Genomic DNA, 19165 nt, shown 5'->3' on the forward strand with positions numbered 1-19165 from the left:
GCAGAAGATCAAACACCGCATGTTCTCACTCATAGGCAGGTGTTGAACAATGAGAACACATGGACACAGGGAGGGGAGCACTACACACTGGGGTCAGTTGGAGGGAAATAGGGGAGGGACGGTGGGGGGTGGGGAGCTGGGGAGAGATAGCAAGGGGAGAAATGCCAGATGTAGGTGATGGGGAGGAAGGCAGCAAATCACACTCCCACGTGTGTACCTATGCAACAGCTTTGCATGTTCTTCACATGTACCCCAAAACCTAAAATACAATTAAATAAATAAATAAATAAATAAAAAAGAAATAAGAGAGGACACAAACAGATCGAAAAACATTTCATGCTCATGGTTAGGAAGAATCAATATAATGAAAATAACCCTACTGCTCAATGTAACTTATAGATTCAATGCTGTCCTCATCAGGCTACCATTGACTTTCTTCACAGAATTGGAAAAAAAACATCTTAAACTTCATATGGAACCAAAAAAGAGCCCACATAGCCAAACAATCCTAAGCAAAAATAAAAAACAAAGCTGGAGGCATCATGCTACCTGACTTCAAACTATACTACAAGGCTACAGTAATCAAAACAGCATGGTACTGGTGCCAAAACAGATAGCTAGACCAATGGAACAGAATAGTGGGCTCAGAAACAATGCCACACATCTACAGCCATCTGATCTTTGACAAACCTGACGAAAACAAGCAATAGGGAAAGGATTCCCTATTTAATAAATGGTGTTGGGAAAACTGGCTAGCCATATGCAGAAAGCTGAAACTGTATCCCTTCCTTACACCTTATGCAAAAATTAACTCCAAATGGATTAAAGATTTAAACATAAGACCTAATACCATAAAAAGCCTAGAAGAAAACTTAGGCAATACCATTCAGGACATAGACATGGGCAAGGATTTCATAACTAAAACACCTAAAGCAATGGCAACAAAAGCCAAAATAGACAAATGGGATCCAATTAAACTCAAGAGCTTCTGCACAGCAAAAGAAACTGTCATTACAGTGAACTGGCAACCAACAGAATGGTAAAAAATTTTTGCAGTCTATCTACCCATCTGACGAAGGGCTAATAATTAGAATCCTCAAAGAACTTTAACAAATTTATAAGAAAAAAAAAAACCCTATCACAATGTGGGCAAAGGATATGAACAGACACTTTTCAAAAAGACATTTATGCAGCCAACAAACATAAGGAAAAAAGTTCATCATCACTGGTCATTAGAGAAATGCAGATCAAAACCACACTGAGATACAATCTCACATGAGTTAGAATGGCGATCATTAAAAAATCAGGAGACAGCAGATGCTGGAGAGGATGTGGAGAAATAGGAACACTTGTACACTGTTGGTGGGAATGTAAATTAGTTCAACCATTGTGGAAGACAGAATAGCAATTTCTCAAGGATCTAGAAATAGAAATATCATTTGACCCAGCAGTCCCATTACTGGGTATGTACCCAAAAGGTTATAAATCATTCTTTTATAAAGGCACATGCACACGTATGTTTATTGTATCACTGTTCACAATAGCAAAGACTTGGAACCAACCCAGATGCCCATCAATGATAGACTGGATAAAGGAAATGTGTCCCATATACACCATGGAATACTATGCAGCCATAAAGATTTAGTTCATGTCCTTTTCAGGGACATGGATGAAGCTGGAAACCATCATTCTCAACAAACTGACACAAGAACAGAAAAGCAAGCACTGCATGTTCTCACTCGTAAGTGGGAGTTGAACAATGAGAACACATGGACACAGGGAGGGGAACATCACACACTGGGGCATGTCAGGTTGGGTAGGGGACTAGGGGAAGGATAGCAGGGGATACGGGGATTAGGGAGGGATAGCATTAGGAGAAATATCTAATGTAGATAAGGGGGTGATGGATGCAGCAAACCACCATGGCACGTGTATACCTGTGTAACAAACCTGCATGTTCTGCACATGTATCCCAGAACTTAAAGTATAGTAATTAAATTTTTTAAAAAAAAGAGTATAGGGCAGTTACTTTGAGATTATCCTCCAATTTGGGCTGTCTGATTTATCCTCATGATTTATGCATTTTTGGCAGGAATACTCTAGAAGTAATGCTGCATTCTTTTCAGTGCATCATATCAAAAGTCACATGATGTCAATTTGCCCCATTACTGGTGATATTTAGTGACTTTTATGTAGTTTCTTCACTATAAAGTTAACAAATATGTCATGTAGTTTCTCATCAAGCGTTTACCCCCCAGATTTTGCATCCACTTATTATTCATGACTGGATTATCATTATGACTACTACCAAATCGCAATTAAAAAAAATTCCCCCAACATTAGAAGCTTTCCTTTTCCTCTCATTCATTCATTTTTAATCAGAATGGACTCATGGAATTCTATTTTACTTAAATGATTATAATCCATGATACCATGTATTTTTATGCTCAAATTATTGTCAACTTGGTCTTTGTAAGGAACCCCTTCAAACTGCAGCCTTGATGTCCCAGGCTCAGGCAATCCCCCTGCCACAGCCTTCTGTGTAGATGGGACTATAGGCCTGTGCCACTATGCCTGGCTAATTTTTTTTTTATTTTTTAGAGACAGGGTCTTGCCATGTTGTCCAGGCTGATCTTGAACTCCTGGGTTCAAGTGATACTCCTGCTTTAGCCTTCCAAATTGCTGGGATTACAGGCATGAGCCACTGCACACAGCCCATAGTTTTAATTTTTAAGAGTTATTCTGTTCTCTTGAATTTTTATAGCATTTGAAAATATAGCATTTTATTCTTTTATGTATGTAGAATTTCCTCATTTTAAGGATAGTAATAATTCAGGAATACCTCATTTGATTGTACTTTAAGTATATTCCATTTTTTTTTTTTTTTTTTACAAATTGAAGGTTTATGGCAATCTTGCTGTGAGCAAGCTTATTGGCACCGTTTTCCGACAGCATGTGCTCACTTTGCATTTCTGTGTCACACTTTGGTAATTCTCCCAACATTTCAGATGTTTTTATTATTGTATCTGTTATGGTATCTGTGAACAGTGATCTTTGATGTTGTAATCGTTTGGGGGTGTCACAAGCTATACCCATATACAAATGGCAAACTTAATTGATTTATTGTGTATGTTCTGACTGCTCCATTAAGCAGCCATTTTCCTTTCTTTGGACTTCCCTATTCCCTGAGACACAATAATATTGAAATGAGGCCAATTAAAACTCTACAGAGGCCTCTAAGCATTCAAGTCACATGTCTCTCACTTTAAGTCAAAAACTAGAAATGATTAAGCTTAGTGAGGAAGGCATGTTGAAAGCCAGGAGGGTCTGATAGCTAGGCCTCTTGTGTGAAACAGTAAGCCAAGTTGTGAATGCAAAGGAAAAGTTCTTGAAGGAAATTAAAAGTGCTGCTCCAGTGAACACATGAAGGTCAAGAAAGCAAAACAGCATTATTGCTGATATGGAGAAAGTTTGAGTGGTCTGGATAGAAGATCAAACTAGCTACAACATTTTCTTAAGCCTAATCTGGAGCAAGGCCCTAACTCTTTTCAGTTCTTTGAAGGCGGAGAGAGGTGAGGAAGCTACAGAAGAAAAGTCTGAAGCTAGAATTGGTTCATGCTTTTTAAGGAAAGAAGTCATCTCCATAACATAAAAGTGCCTGGTGAATCAGCACATGCTGATGGAGAAACTGCAAGTTACCCAGAATATCTTGCTCAGATTTCCCATGAAGGTGGCTATGTAAACAACAGATTTTCCATGTAGATGAAATAGCCTTCTCTTGGGAATTAAGATGCCATCTAGGACTTCCATAGCTAGAGAGGAGATGTCAGTGCCTGCCTTCAGCGCTTCAAAGGACAGGCTGATTCTTTTGTTAATGCAGACAATGACTTTCAGTTGAAGCCAGCACTCATTTGATATTCAGAAAATTTTAGGGTCTTTAAGAATGATGCTGTATCTTCTCTGCCTGTGCTCTATAAATGGAACAACAGAGCCTGGATAGTAACATATCTGTTCATAGCATGGCTTACTGAATATCTTAAGCCCACTGTTGAGACCTACTGCTCAGAAAACGATTTCTTTGAAAATATTACTGCTAATTGACACTGCACCTGGTCATCCAAGAGGTCTCAGGTAGATATATGTACAAGGAGATTAATATTTTCATTTCTGCTAACACAGCATCCATTCTGCAGCCCATGGATCAAGGAATCATTTAGACTTTCATTTCTAGTTATTTAAGAAATACAGTTTGCGATTCTGTAGCTGCCATAGTGATTCCTCTGATGGATCTGAGAATAGTAAATTGAAAACTTTCTGGAAAGGATTCACCATTCTAGATGCCATTAAGAACATTCATGATTTATGGGAAGAGCTCACAATATCAACATTAACGGGAGTTTGGAAGAAGTTGGTTCTCTCCTCATGGATGACTTTGAGGGGTTTAAGACTTCTTTGGAGGAACTAACTGCAGATATGGTGAAAACAGCAATGAAACTAGAATTTGAAGGGGAGTCTGAAGATGGGACAGAACTGCTGCAATCTCAGGCTCAAACTTGAACAAGTAAGAAGTTGCTTCTTATAGAAGAGCAAAGAAACTGATTTCTTGAGATGGGATCTACTCCTAATAAAGAAGTCATGAACAGTGTTAAAGTGACCACAAACCACAAAGGATTTAGAAGATGACATAAATGTAATTGATAAGCAGCAGAATTTGAGAGGATTGACAACATTTTTGAAAGAAGTTCTGCTGTGGGTAAAATGCTGTGAAACAGCATCACGTGCTACAGAGAAATCTTTCATGAAAGAGTCAAGTGTGGCAAACTTCATTATTGTCTTATTTTAGGAAACTTCCACAGCCACCCCAACCTTCAGGAACCACCATCCTGTTCAGTCAGGAGACGTCAACATCAAAGCAAGCCCCTCCATCAGCAAAAAGATGACAACTTGCTGAAGGCTGCGATAATCATTAGCATTTTTTGGAATAAAGTGTTTTTTAATTAAGGTATGTACATCGTTTTCTTAAACATAATGCTGATGTACACCTAATAGGCTACAGAGTAATATAAACGTAACTTTTATATGCACTAGGAAACAAAATTTGTGACTCCTTTTACTGTAATATTTGCTTTATTGTGGCATTCTGGAAGCTAACCCACAATATCTCTCAGGCCTGCCTGCACACTTTTTTAAAGTTTTTATTTCTGTATAATCTCTGTTTTTTAAGCCTGTATGTTTTTAAAAAGTTTTTATTTCTGTGTAGTCTCTGCTTTTTAAGCTCTATCATTCATATTATTGGCTGTCCTTGGGTATTTGATGGTAGCTGATACTTGGTTATCTGCAACAAAAAGCATCTCGTGGTGTTTGTCATGTCACTTGTCTCTTGTCCAACTCTGCTGTCACCTTTCTCTGAGGTCTTGTGCTCAAACTATGCAAAAAACAAGTTCTGAATGAATTGCTTAGTTACTACCAAAAAGTCAGGCCACTGTTGTCTTCCCTGTCCAGCCTGTAAGCAGCACAGCCCATTTGGACTGAGATTTTTAGGTTACATGACCTATGCACAAATTACAGCTTTTTCCTGCCTCTTTTAGAAGGGGCCTGTAAGTGTGACAGTCTCGGAGCCTCATGGATTCTTCTGCAGGGTAAACATTTACTTAAATTACACCCAAAGTTGTTGGCAAATGACAGTTTTGTGGTAGTGGTGTTTGGAACAACAGCAAATTTTAGATTTTATTGTTTTGGCAAAATTTTTCTGTGAAATATTTACCAAGTGGTAAATATTTTAGGTTTTGTGGGCAGCATACTGTCTTTTAAAAACATAAAAACCAGTCTTAGCTTAAAGGAGGCATTAAAAATACAGTGAGGGCTGGATTTGGCCGATGGCCTGAAGTTAGCCAACCTCAGGATTAGAATAAAAGTAAAAATCATAATAAATATTTGTTCTATGCTGCTATTCTAAAAAGAAACTACACAGTTCTGACGTTTCAGGATCAATTGTTTAACAATCTTAGTCTATCATAATTGAAATTAATTATATGTTACTTTAAATAGCTGCATTTGAAGGAGAATTGCTCACTGCCATTTATTTTTTATTTGTATTTATTTATTTTATTATTTTAGAGATAGAATCTCACTCTGTTGCCCCGGCTGGAGTGCAGTGCAACGATCATAGCTCACTGCATCCTTGAACTCCTGGGTTCAAGTGATCCTCCTGCCTCAGCCTCCCAAGTAGCTGGGACTATAGACTTGTGCCTTTATACCTGGCTAATTTATTAGACTGCGTTGCCCAGGCTGGTGTTGAACTCCTGGCTTCAAATAATCTTCTTAAATTACAGGCATAAACCACCACACCTAGCCATAACTGAGTTTATTAGCTCTTTAGTCTCATAAATGACACACAAAAAGTTGATGGAAACCAGGAAAATACATATATTAAGCTGGGCGCTATTGTATGTGCCTGCAGTACCAGCTACTTGGGAAGCAGAGCAGGATTGCTTGAGCCCAGGAGGTCAAGTTGAGCCTGGGCAATATAAGTGAGACCTTATCTCTAAATTAAAAAGAAAGAAAAATACAAAAGGAAAAAATGTATATCAATTTATAATTTGGATAGGCGGGGAACAACCTACATTGTTTATTTATACTTTTGCTTTTATGTAAAGATTTAAAAAAATCCAAAAATGGGGTGGCACATAATTAATATGATAGTCAAATAAATATAAACAGTCTATTGAAGAATAAGCATTTGTCACAAAAGGATATATTAGAATATGTTTTATATTATTGAGAAATGTACAATTTAGAAAGATAGTATAAGTTCATAGAAATAGAGATAATTAAGTGTTCATGTGTAATATAATTATAGGAAAATGTTTCCTAAAGGTTCTTAGAAATTTTAGGAATTACGTCCCAGGCATTGCAATTTAGGGAAAAGTTTCTTTAGGATTTTTAATATTTATCTCAATGTTAGTCCAAAAATAGGAATCACAAATTCTGATGATATAATTTATAGAAATTAATATTACTTTATATGGAGATGTATTTATGTGTTAATTTTCATTCATTTTCTAAAAAGTGTCTAACAAAGTCTATTACTATATGCATATTCAGAAATTTTTATTATGGTTAGAAACCATGGAATTGTAGAAGGGGCTGTGTTTTGTGGGTTGAACTCAATGAGGAGCCGCTTACAAGACATCTGAAATTACAGGTTTGGATACATAATTATCAGTTGACTCTGGGTTAGCATGAGTTTAAATAATTCTGGAATTTTCCTTTTTTTATAATATTCAAAAAGTACTAGTTTATTTAAATTGATTTAAGTTGATTGTGAACTTGGTTATTTCGGTGATCAGTAAAATAACTCGGGGCTATTTGGATTATTCCGCTATATCACTGCATTGGTGGTACACAATTAGTGGTAGAGTTGTATAAGCCGTGATAGTGTGGTTCCCTTTCATTGTTTTTAACATGTCTGTCTTACTTGAGATCTTCCTATTTAAAGTGAGAAAAGAAATGTTTTAAATTTCTAAAGATAAAAGCTTGGGTCATAGTTTTTTAAAAACTAACAATAATTTTGCATATTATTTTCAGGAAATGAAAGCCAGCATCGTAATAAATTCTGTTCATGAAGATAATTTAGGCTTTCAAACATGGAAGCAAAGGTCTAACTAATAACCTTTCATGAAAAATATTCATGGTTAGCATATCAAAACATTTGTTTTAGGATATGTTATTTAAAATGACTTTTAACTTTTCTTGCCTCACTGTGGGAATTGGAAAATGGAAGTTGAAAATACATTATCCTGTAAAAACAGCTGAGCATTTAATTGTTTGTCTGTTTTCCACAGATGGGCGGAAACCATTTCCAATTAACCATGGTGAAACTAGTGATGAAACTTTATTAGAGGTAACAATAAAACTTGTTGGCCCATCTTAAGTGCTACTAATATTTTGTCATCTTTAAAACATCTCTAAAGGTCACTTGTATAACATTTTCTCCATATTTAGATACTTCTTTATCCTTGTTCTCTCTAGAAAATTCAGAAAGAAAGTTTAAGTTAGTGTTAAAAATCTACAACAAAGAGGTTTTCAGAGCTCTTTCTATGAACAGCTGTCAAATTTGAAAAGACAGGAATAGTATTGAAAGACTTACTCATTATATCCCAGATTTCATCAAATCCAGGATACCATTAATTGTATCTTGATCCTGATTTTAGAGATTTTAAAACATGAATAAATTGTGTGGCTTAGAATCAATGAAATGTGATTTTTAGGTGAAAAGTTCCTTAATAGCATTTTAAGAACACTTGCAGCCAGGCACAGTGGTTCATGCCTGTAATCCCAGCACTTTGGGAGGCTGAGGCGGGTGGATCAACTGAGGTCAGGAGTTTGAGACTGGCCTGACCAATATGGTGAAACTGCGTCTCTACTAAAAATACTGAAATTAGCCGGGTGTGGTAGCATGTGACTGTAGACCCAGCTACTAGGGAGGCTGAGACAGGAGAATTGCTTGAACCTGGGAAGCAGAGATTGCAGTGAGTTGAGACTGTACCACTGCACTCCAGCCTGGGTGACAGCGCGAAACTCTGTCTCAAAATAAAAGAACACTTACTAAATCTTATACTTTTGTACATGGCAAATGAGGGCACCCAACTATTCACTCCTCTGGTGTTCTTTAATTCTCCTTTGGAAAAGGAAGTTTGCAGTATAAAATTAGTATGAATTAGAAAAATATGAAGTTTATCATTTGTAAACAGAACACTTATACACTGAAAAATCATACTTTTTTTTGCATTTTTTCTTCATAGGATGCCATAGAAGTTTGCAAGAAGTTTATGGAGCGTGACCCTGATGAACTAAGATTTAACGCGATTGCTCTTTCTGCAGCATAGCTTGTCAATAATGGAAATACCAAATACTGTATTATTTGCAACAAAATTTAAATTTTCTCTGCCATACACTAACTCAAAAATTTTGATATTTTCATTAACTCGATGATTAAACTTTATGTGAATTAAACTTTGACTTAACCTGTGTTTTATGTTATTTTTGTTCCAAGTTAAAGGTGCAATGCTTTCCTCCCCTTTCTTTCTTATCAAGAATTTATCTTGTTTGAAAACTAGCAATAGCTTTCTTTTTAGATTTTATAGAAAATTTTGTATGGGATATCAGGCACAATTCCATCTGCATAATATGAATATATATTATATATGTTAACATGTTTATTTAGAAAACATTTATTGGCTGGGTGTGGTGGCTCACACCTGTAATCCCAGCACTTTGGGAGGCTGAGGTAGGTGGATCACCTGAGGTCAGGAGTTTGAGATCAGTTTGGCCAACACGGTGAAACCACGTCCCTACTAAAAATAAAAAAATTAGATGGGCATAGTGGCACACCCCTGTAGTCCCAGCTCCTCGGAAGGCTGAGGCAGGAGAATTGCTAGAACCCTGGAGGCGGAGGTTGCATGAGCCGAGATCGCGCCACTGCACTCCAGCCTGGGTGACAGAGTGAGACTCCATCTCAGAAAGAAAACATTTGTTAAGCATTTACTTGTAATGAGATGGATGCAGTTCTGGGTTCAGAAGTTAAAGCATTGAACGCTGTTGACAAATTTAATAGTCATGGCGCTTATGCTATTGTGAGAGGAGATAAATAACAAACTCATTAAGATAAATACCAACTATGTATTGGTATTTCTATGTGTGGAGAATTAAAGTAGGATTTGTGTTAGGGAGTGACCAAGTAGCTATTTTAGATTTTGTTGTCAGGGAGGCTTCTGTGGGAGGTGACTTTGAACTGGAGATCTGAATTACTAAAAGCCTGTCATATAAAGGTGACGGGGAAGAGCAGAGAAAGTAATTAATGGGGAGTCCCTAAAGTAGGAACGTCTTGCTGTATTGTAGGACCAGGAAGGAGGTTCAATTGGCCAGGGCATAGAAAGTAACAGGGAAAGTAGCAAGAGACGAGGTCAGAAAAAGAGGGGCTTTGTGATACAAGAAAAGGCATTTGGATTCATTGCAAATGTGATGGTAAACCATTGGAGAATTTTAAGCAGGACAGGGACCTGCTTTTTTAAAGGGTCACTTGGACGACTCTATGGATAATATATTGAGGAGGGGAGCAAGAATAGAGGTAGAAAAACTTGTGAGGTGCCCACTGTAATTGTTCAGTGGGATGATGATGGCTGGGTCTTAAAAGTGGTAGATCAGGCTGAGCGCGGTGGCTCACGCCTGTAATCCCAGCACTTTGGGAGGCCAAGGCAGGTGGATCATGAGGTCAAGAAATTGAAACCATCCTGGCCAACATGGTGAAACCCCCTCTCCACAAAAAAATACAAAAATTAGCTGGGTGTGGTGGTATGCACCTGTAGTCCCAGCTAGTTGGGAGGCTGAGGCAGGAGAATTGCTTGAACCTGGGAGGCGGAGGTTGCAGTGAGCCGAGATTGCACCACTGCATTCTAGCCTGGTGACAGAGCAAGACTCTGTCTCAAAAAAAAAAAAAAAAAAAAAAAAAAAAAGTGGTAGATCAGAGGCCAAGTGCAGTGGCTCATGCCTGTAATCCCAACATGTTGAGGTGTGTGGCCAGGAATTCGAGACCAACCTGGGTAACAAAGAGATCCCATCTCTACTAAAATAATAATAATGAAAAAATTAGCTGGACACGGTGGCATGTGCCTGTGGTCCTAGCTAGTCAGGTGGCTGAGGTGGGACGGATTGCTTGAGCCCAGGAGTTTGAGGCTGCAGTGAGCCATGATTGCACCACTGCACTCCAGACTGGGTGAGGGAGGCAGACCCTGTCTCAAAAATAACGAATACATTTAGATGGTACATGAGTGAATTTTGGGTGTGCTTTGAAGAAGGAAGGGCTTCGGTTGAGTCTTTAAGGATAAGTGGATAGGCAGTGGAAAAGTGAAAGGGCATTTATAGAGCTGGGCCGGAACACAGAGTTGGTGTGGTGACAGTGTTCTGTATTTTCTTGGGAGGGGTGTAGTCGTTACTTGGGTGTAAAAATTTATAAAAACTCATTGAATTGTATATTAAAAATCTGTACTTCACTGTATATGCATTTTACCTTAAGGGGAGGTAGTAAGGGTTACTTGGAATATGCATTTATCATAACTGAATTGTACATTTGAAGTCTGTACTGTACATACATTTTATCTTAAACCAGGGTTGTGTTGAAATGAGCATAGTAGTTAGGAGAAAAACCAGACAGGTCCAAAATGAAGTTTTTGATTAGTAATTGAATATAGATGTTTACGCACAATTCACTGAGTTAAGAGAGTAGCAAGGCATGGCTTTCAGAATCAATTAAATCTTTGTTACTCAAGTGTGTTTGCATCAGTACTACCTGGGAGCTTGCTAGAAATGAGAAATTCCAGACCTCATCCACAAAGCTTGCATTTTTAACAAGATCCCTGCTTATTCATGAGCAATACATTAAGTTTCAGAAGCACTAGATTAGAAAAAATAGACTATAACAAGGAAAATAACTTGGGAAAATATTTAAGCTTACTATTATTCTATGGTTGAAAGGGAATGGGTGAAATGTTGGCAATAGGGATGAAAAAATAACCTGAAACAATTTGATAGACTGTATATGCAGATGATGCTTACCACACCAGTGATAACCAGGTGTTCTATTCCTGTTACATTGTTTATCTTCTGTGTGTTATCTTAAATATTTTAAACATTCCTAAGCAGTTTTCTTCCTGTTGCCTTGCTGGATTTCTCTTAATCATATGATTTCTTAATAGATCCTAAATCAGTGGCACATTACCTAGAATTTACATAGTTTCTCAAAATATGCTATAAGGAACACTAACTTTGCAGAACTCTTAATGGGTAAGAAAGATTATGAAGTTAAGTATCTTGAAAATACTGGGTTAAACAATTTTTTTGAAAGTTACAGGTATATTTGGAGGGGGGCAATTATAGAATGCCTCAGTTTTTTCAAAAAATATTCCATGTATTATGAACAACATTTTCTGAGCATTTTATGGAGCAGCGCTTAGAGCTAGCATTCTTTGGCACACAGTTTAAGGTGGTAGTTCCTGGAACAGACAGCTTGAAAACATTTTTCCTTCTCTCTTCTTAGGTTATGTGTAAACTTTTAGTTCTCCTCAACTTTATTCCCTACAATACTTTGCTTAGTCCCTTTCTTAAAATTGGGCACTTGTAGAAAAGATTAATAGTTTACTTTGTGTGAAAACTCATGGAGACACTCAGTTTGATCAAGTTGTGGGTTATTTCTGTATACTGCTGTTAGTGACCATGATAGCAGGGAAAATATAACTAAAATGAGAGCTAAAACCAAATGTTTTTGCTTGGTGGACTTTTGGGAACATCATCTTTCACTGGGTATAATGGTTTGCTTTAAATTATTGAAACAGATGAGCTTTTATGAGCCCCATAATACTTAACCCAAATATTTTCAGTGTTCATTTGTGAGTAAAGCAGAAGTTATCTGTATTCCATGGCAAATCAAAGTTTAAGCTGTCTTAAATGAAATTATCTTTGATTCCTTATAAAAATGTTTAAATGAATCTGATTTAAATTTGTTTTATTCCGTCTCTGATTTGTGTGCAAGCTTTATTTGGTAATCTTTATCACTGGGCTGTGTATAACATACAACCTGCTTATTTAATGAAAATAATACAGCTTAAGAGATATTTTTAGCTATTAACATTTGTTTACTACTATAGCTTTCAAAAGAAGTGTCTATAGGCTTATGATTCCTCTATTGGTGCTGCTAAGAATTGCAAAGAGGCATATTTCCATCACTTTTTAAAAACTTTCCTATTCATAGAAATTTATTTCTTTTAGATAAATCTTATGTGGGTGTGTATATATATATATACTCGTATACATGTATCTACATATATATATGTGCGTGTGTGTGTATATACATATATATATATATATATATATATACACAGATTCACACAAACAAAAGGTAAATAACCTTGGTCTAAATCCTCTGTTTTATTTAAATCCATGGCTGAAGTTAAGTAAAACCACTTTGAAAAGTGTGTAACCAGTTGGGTATGGTAGCTCACGCCTGTAGTCCCAGCATGCCTGTAGTCCCAGCACTTTGGGAAGCAGAGGTGGGCAGATTGCTTGAGCCCAGGAGTTCAAGACCAGCCTGGGCAACATGGTGAGACCTCATCTCGACTAAAAATACAAAAATTATCTGAGTGTGGTGGTGTACACCTGTGGTCCCAGCTACTTGAGAGATTGGGGTGGAAGGATTGCTTGAACCTGGGAAGTAAAGGCTGCAGTGAGCCAAGATCACGTCACTGCACTTCAGCCCCAGTGACAGTGAGACCCTGTCTTTAAAGCATTATATAAGGCTTTAAGAACGGATTTAGAGGGATTTATATACACATGCAGAAAGTTTAATAGTTAATGTTACCAGATTCCCTGGTAAGATCTTAAAATGAGCTTGCTCTCTCAGCAACATTGCTACTAAAAACCAAGTGTGGAATATATTCTTTTCAGATGGTAGCAAAAATATTTTCTCATTTCCTTTGCTTCTGTTGATTTTCAGAACTTTTACCTCCTCAACGTACATGACTATTGTGATGTAGAAGATTCCACATCATGAAGGGCATTAATTTTCTTGTACCACTGGTGCCAGTTGATCCGACCAACCTTACATGTTTTCCTTTTGAATAAAAGTTGTTCTAAGTCTTTCTCTTGACTTCTTTGTTTAGGATAGTGGTTCTGAACCTGTCTGTTGCTTCTACCTACTTGATAGGTGAGGATTATCAATACGACATTTTCCCACAGGTCGCAACTAGATATTATATAGGAGGTTATAAAGACAATAAAAGGCTGTATATTATGAGCAATTATTAATTGTCTAATTGATAAGGAAACCCCTGGTTTAGGGACACTAAATGTATATGACCTATACTGAAAACTATTTTGCAACATTAATTTAAAATTGCTTAGAAATATATAATGTAGCTCATAATCCACAAGGTAGATATGAATATAACCTGAATTATTTAAAATAAAAATCAGCTAAGTGATGTGAATGGCATAATTTAATTGTTTGGTTCGGAACTGTGCTCTTTTTCAACACGTAAACATGGTTGATATTCAAATAAATAAGTTATGTTTAATACGTGTGTCCTTTAAGAGCTAAAGGATCTCTGTGTCCTGCACATGTTTTATGACTACAAGATGAAAACAAATTGCTTGAGGTGTTATTTGTATCTTAAACATGAAAAACTTGAAGCACATGCAAAGGTTGTAAATTAGACTGTTCTTTAAAAATGCAGTAAAACCTGTCTGATGGAAAGCTGGATTGCTTACTGAGAGTTTACCTGTGGGAGAAGGTGAAAAAAAAATTGCATCTGAATTTTCCTGTGTGGCTAAGTCAAGCAAGTACTTTTCAAGAGGGGCATTTTCTTTATTCTCCCTGAATACTAAGGATTTGAAACCAGAAGTCTCTCCCTTCTTCCACCACTACAGAAATATTTACGTTTGATACCAGTGTGCAGGGAATGTATAACAGGGAATGTTACTCTGCGCGTATTTTTCACCCTCACGACCAAAACATCGTATTTCGTAGTCTGGGTATGACTTAAAAGATGCATTCTTCTGAAGAACTGATTTTAAAACAAAATGCAAATACCTTAAATATTTTTATATTAATATGATAAAGACATTTGTTCTTACAACTACATTCCAATACTATAATCAGGTACTTTGAAGTATTCAAGATAAGAGCACAAAAGTACTGATTTTAAGAACTTTAGAAAATACGGCTTATGGGCAATATAAACTTGAAGAATATCTAAAGCAGACTATGGTTTTAATCTTGTTTTTCCCATTTTTGGAAGAGTAAAGCATGTAGGTCAGTTGCTACAAGTATTCGAGTGAAGACTTTTTAGGTTTTGAAGGACTAGGAGCCATCTTCTGTTTTTTGTTTTTCTATTTTAACTTTGCATGAAGTACTAACTGCAAGTGACTTTTTTTTTTTTTTTTTTTTTTTTTTTTTTTTTTTTTTTTTTTTTTTTTACCTTTAACTTTTTGTTTTTATGGGTACAAAATAGGTGTATGTATTTATGGGGTACTTGAGATACTTTGATACAGGCATCCAACTTGCAGTCATTACATGGGGGTAAATGGGGTGTCTGTCACCTGAAGCACCCCGGCCATATCACGGGCGCGATATGGCAAGTAATATCACCCCGGCCGCCCCTGGATATTACGAAGCATATTGGGGGGGTGCCCACATCTTCCCCTCCCCCACAAGCATTATGGCGAGTAATATCATCCTGTCAGCCCCTGGAGAATAGGAACAATGATGCGGGGTTTTGCGCCTGAATATTAAGAACCATATGGCGGGGGTGGGGGGGTGCCCACACACCCCCCCCACCCGTATGGAGAGTAATATCACTCTAGCCCCCCTGGTTACTAACCATATGGCAGGGGGGTGCCCACACCCCATCCCACCATATGGCGAGTAACATCACCCCAGCCCCCCCACCCCCGGATATTAGAACCATATGGCAGGGGGTTTCCTCATGGGCTACTTTGGATATTTGGAGTCATATGATACTAGGAACAATATCATAGGGAGAATATAATGTTATTCTGTTTCTTTTTTGATATTAGGTACCGTGACACTAGTTGGAGTCCCACTTCTGCGATATTGACAAAAATATCTTCCTTGCCCTTCTTGATATTAGAATTGAAATCAGAAGGGGGTTACACCCCATGCAATATTTTGTTTAATATAATTTTTTTTTCTTGTGGATATTAGTAACAATATCATAGAGTGGTGAACACCTCTTACCATATTGAGAGTAATATTCTGTTTTTTTCTGGATATTAGGAACAATATCACAAGAGGGTTTTCATTCCCTGCGATATTAGGAGTAATATCATCCTTTACCCCTGCATATCAGGGGCAGTATCCTCGGGGGCTCTACATCTTTTTCAATATTGGGAGTGATAACGGACTCTGTCTGGATATTAGGAACAATATCACAGTCAGAGTGTACGACTCCTTCAATATTCAAAGTAATATGATACTCTGTTCACCTTGATATTCAGAATAATATCACATGGGGTGTGTACCATCTTTGCAATTTGGGGAGTGATATCATTCTCTTTCTCTGTGCATAGTTGGAACTATATTACAGGGACAGGTGTACACCTTCTATGCTTTTGGGAGTAATGTCCTCTCCGCTGGATATTAGGAACAGTATCACAAGGGGTCTTCACACTCTGCGATACTGGAAGTAATATTATTCACACTTCATCTGTATTGAATGACTAATGCCACAGGAGGGGTGTACACCCTCTGCGATTTTGGGAGTAATAGCATTTTCTCTTCCCCTGGATATTAGGAACAATATCAGTGGGGGGTGTACAATCCCTTTGATATTGAAAGTAACCTCCTCTTCTTCCCCAAATATTAGGAACAACATCACGGGGGATGTACTCCCTCTGCTATATTGACGGTCATATCATTGTTCCCCTTCTGGTAAATATTAGAAACAATATCATAATGGGTATGTACACCCCCTGCCATAGTGGGAGTAATATCATCCTCTCCTCTTCTGTATATTAGTAACAATATCACAGGCGGGGTTTACACCCCCCTGCAATATTTGGAGTAATATCATTCTCTTTCCCTCAGCTATTAGAAACAATATCATAAGGAGGTGTACATTTTCTTTGATATTGAAAGTAGTATCATCCTCTTCCTCCTGGATATTAGGAACAATATCACAGGGGGGGTGTACACCCTTCTCGATATTGACAGCAATATTCTCTGTATCCTTGGATATTCCTAACAATATTGCAAAAGGAGTGTTCACCCCATGTGATATTAAGAGTAATATTATCCTTTTTCCTTCTAGATATTGGGAACAATATCACGGGGGCGGTGTACACCACATGCAATATTGGGAGTAACATCACCTTCTTTTCCCCTGGATATTAGGAAGGATGTATCATTCTGCGAGAACAGGAGATTAGGAACAATATACGCCTTCTTCCCGACCAGGAGTAATGTCATTTTCTCCCATCCCTGAATATAAGAAACAGTATCACTAGGGGTTATGTACAGCCTCTGCAATATCAGGAGTAATATCATCTTCCCTACCTTAGGATATTAGAAACAATATCACGGGGGATGTGTACACGCCCTTTGATATTGACAGTAACATCATCATCTCCCCCTGGATATTAGAAGCAATATAAAGAGGGGGGTGTACACCTGGTGTGATACTGGGAGTAATATCATCCTATCGCCCCCTGGAGATTAAAAACAAACACTGGGGAGATGTACACCGACTGCGATATTAGGAGTAATATCATTCTCTCCACCACTGGATATTAGGAACAATATCACGGCGGGGGTCTACACACTGTGTGATATTGGGAGTAATCTCACCCCCACTTCCGAATATTAGAAACAATATCAGAGTGAGGGTGTACATCTCCAGCAATATTAAGAGTAATATCATTTTCTCCCCCCACCCCTGTATTAGAAACAATATCACAGGTGGGGTGTACACCCTCTGTGATATCAGGAGTAATATTTTCTCCCTTCCTGGATATTAGGGGAGGTTTATATCCCCTGCGATATTTGTCAGTTTCTTTTGAGTTTCCTTGAGATGGCTATTTTGAATTCTCTATCTGAAAGGTCACATATCTCTGTCCTTCCAGGATTGGTCCCTGATGCCTTATTTAGTTTGTTTAGTGAAGTCATGTTTTTCTGGATTCTCTTGATGCTTGTGGATGTTCACTGGTGTCTGAGGATTGAAGAGTTAAGTATTCATTGTAGTCTTCACAGTCTGTGCTTGCTTTCACCCACCTTTCTTGGAAAGGCTTTCCAGGTATTTGAAGGGACTTGGGTGTTGTCATCTAAGTGTTTGGTCACTGCAACCATATCTGCATTAGCCTAGTAACATGGTGGTTCTTGCAGACTCAGAGAGGTAACAACTTGGTGGTCTTGAATAAGATCTGGAAGAATTCTCTAGATTACTGGGCAGAGACTCTTGTTCTCTTTCCTTACTCTCTCCCAAACAAATGGCCTTCCCCTGCCTCTCCGTTTTGAGCTGCCTGGAGCTGGGAGAGGGGTAACACAAGAACGCCTGTGATACCACCACTGGGATTATGCTAGGTCAGAGCTGAAACCCATACAGCACTGGGTCTTGCTCAAGGCCTGGTGTAACCACTACCTGGCTACCACCTATGTTTGCTCAAGGCCCTAGGACTCTACAATCAACAGGTGGCAAAGCCAGCCAGGCTTGTGTCCTTCCCTTCATGGTAGTGAGTGCCCCTGGACAATGGGTCAGTCCAGAGATGCCATTTGGGAACCAGGGCATGGAGTTGGAAATATTAAAATCTACCTGGTGCTTAATTCAGCTGTGGCTGAGCTGACATCCAAACCCCAAGACAAAGTTCTTCCCACACTTTCCTCCTCTTTCCATAAGCAGAGGAGTCTGTCTCTGTGGCCACCACCACCCCAGGCCTATAGTGAGTACTGCCTGGCTACCACTGGTGTTCACTGAAGCCCCAGGGTGTCTCCAATCAGCTTGTAGTTGATTGATTGCTGCCAGGCCTGGGACTTACCCTTCAGGGAAGCATAGAAATGGGCTCCTCTGTGGCCCAGGTCAGGTCCGGAAATGCTATCCAAGAGCTAAGGCCTAGAATCAGGGAACTCAAGAGCCCTCTTGGTGCTCTGCCCCACTATGGTTGAGCTGGTACCTAAACTACCCCTTTCACTCTTCCCTCCGTGTTTCTGAAGTAGGAGTCTCTCCTCAACACCAGAATGGCAGGGAGTGTGCTGGGTTACTCCTGAAGCCAGCACATCTCAGAGTCTCACTCAAAGCCCATGGTATGTATTACCTGTCTGCTGCTGCTGATTATTCAAGGCCCAAGGGCTTTCTAGTTAGCAGATGATGAATTCTTCCAGGGTCTTTCCTTTCAAGGCAACAGTGCCCTTTCTGGCCCAGCATGTGTCTAGGAATGTCATCTGGGAGCTAGCTTCTCGCCCGGGGGCCTCATGACTCTGCCTGGTGCACTATCCTACTGTGGCTGAGCTAGTTTGCAAGCTGTAAGACAAAGTCCTCTACTCTTCCCTTTCCTCTCTGCAAGTGGAAAGAAGGAGTCTTTTTCAGAGCTGTGAGCTATGCTC

General features: G+C 38.5%; 1 protein-coding gene and 1 long non-coding RNA gene across 2 annotated transcripts in view; one reads left to right on the forward strand and one right to left on the reverse strand.

The window, feature by feature from the left end:
* UCHL3 (ubiquitin C-terminal hydrolase L3) overlaps positions 1-9026 on the forward strand; it is a 61621-nt gene extending 52595 nt beyond the window's left edge. Inside the window, exons 8-9 of the mRNA XM_017523654.2 lie at positions 7845-7903; positions 8805-9026. Coding sequence (XP_017379143.1) covers positions 7845-7903; positions 8805-8888 — 143 coding nt within the window. The 3' untranslated portion in view covers positions 8889-9026. The remainder of the gene's footprint in view (positions 1-7844; positions 7904-8804) is intronic.
* The window catches only part of LOC119470390, a 28676-nt gene continuing 17386 nt past the window's right edge, over positions 7876-19165 (reverse strand). The window contains exon 3 of the long non-coding RNA XR_005199280.1: positions 7876-8027. This is a non-coding gene — a long non-coding RNA (uncharacterized LOC119470390). The remainder of the gene's footprint in view (positions 8028-19165) is intronic.

Source organism: Cebus imitator, unplaced genomic scaffold, assembly GCF_001604975.1.
Source record: "Cebus imitator isolate Cc_AM_T3 unplaced genomic scaffold, Cebus_imitator-1.0 Scaffold29, whole genome shotgun sequence".
Classification (NCBI taxonomy): Eukaryota; Metazoa; Chordata; class Mammalia; order Primates; family Cebidae; genus Cebus; species Cebus imitator.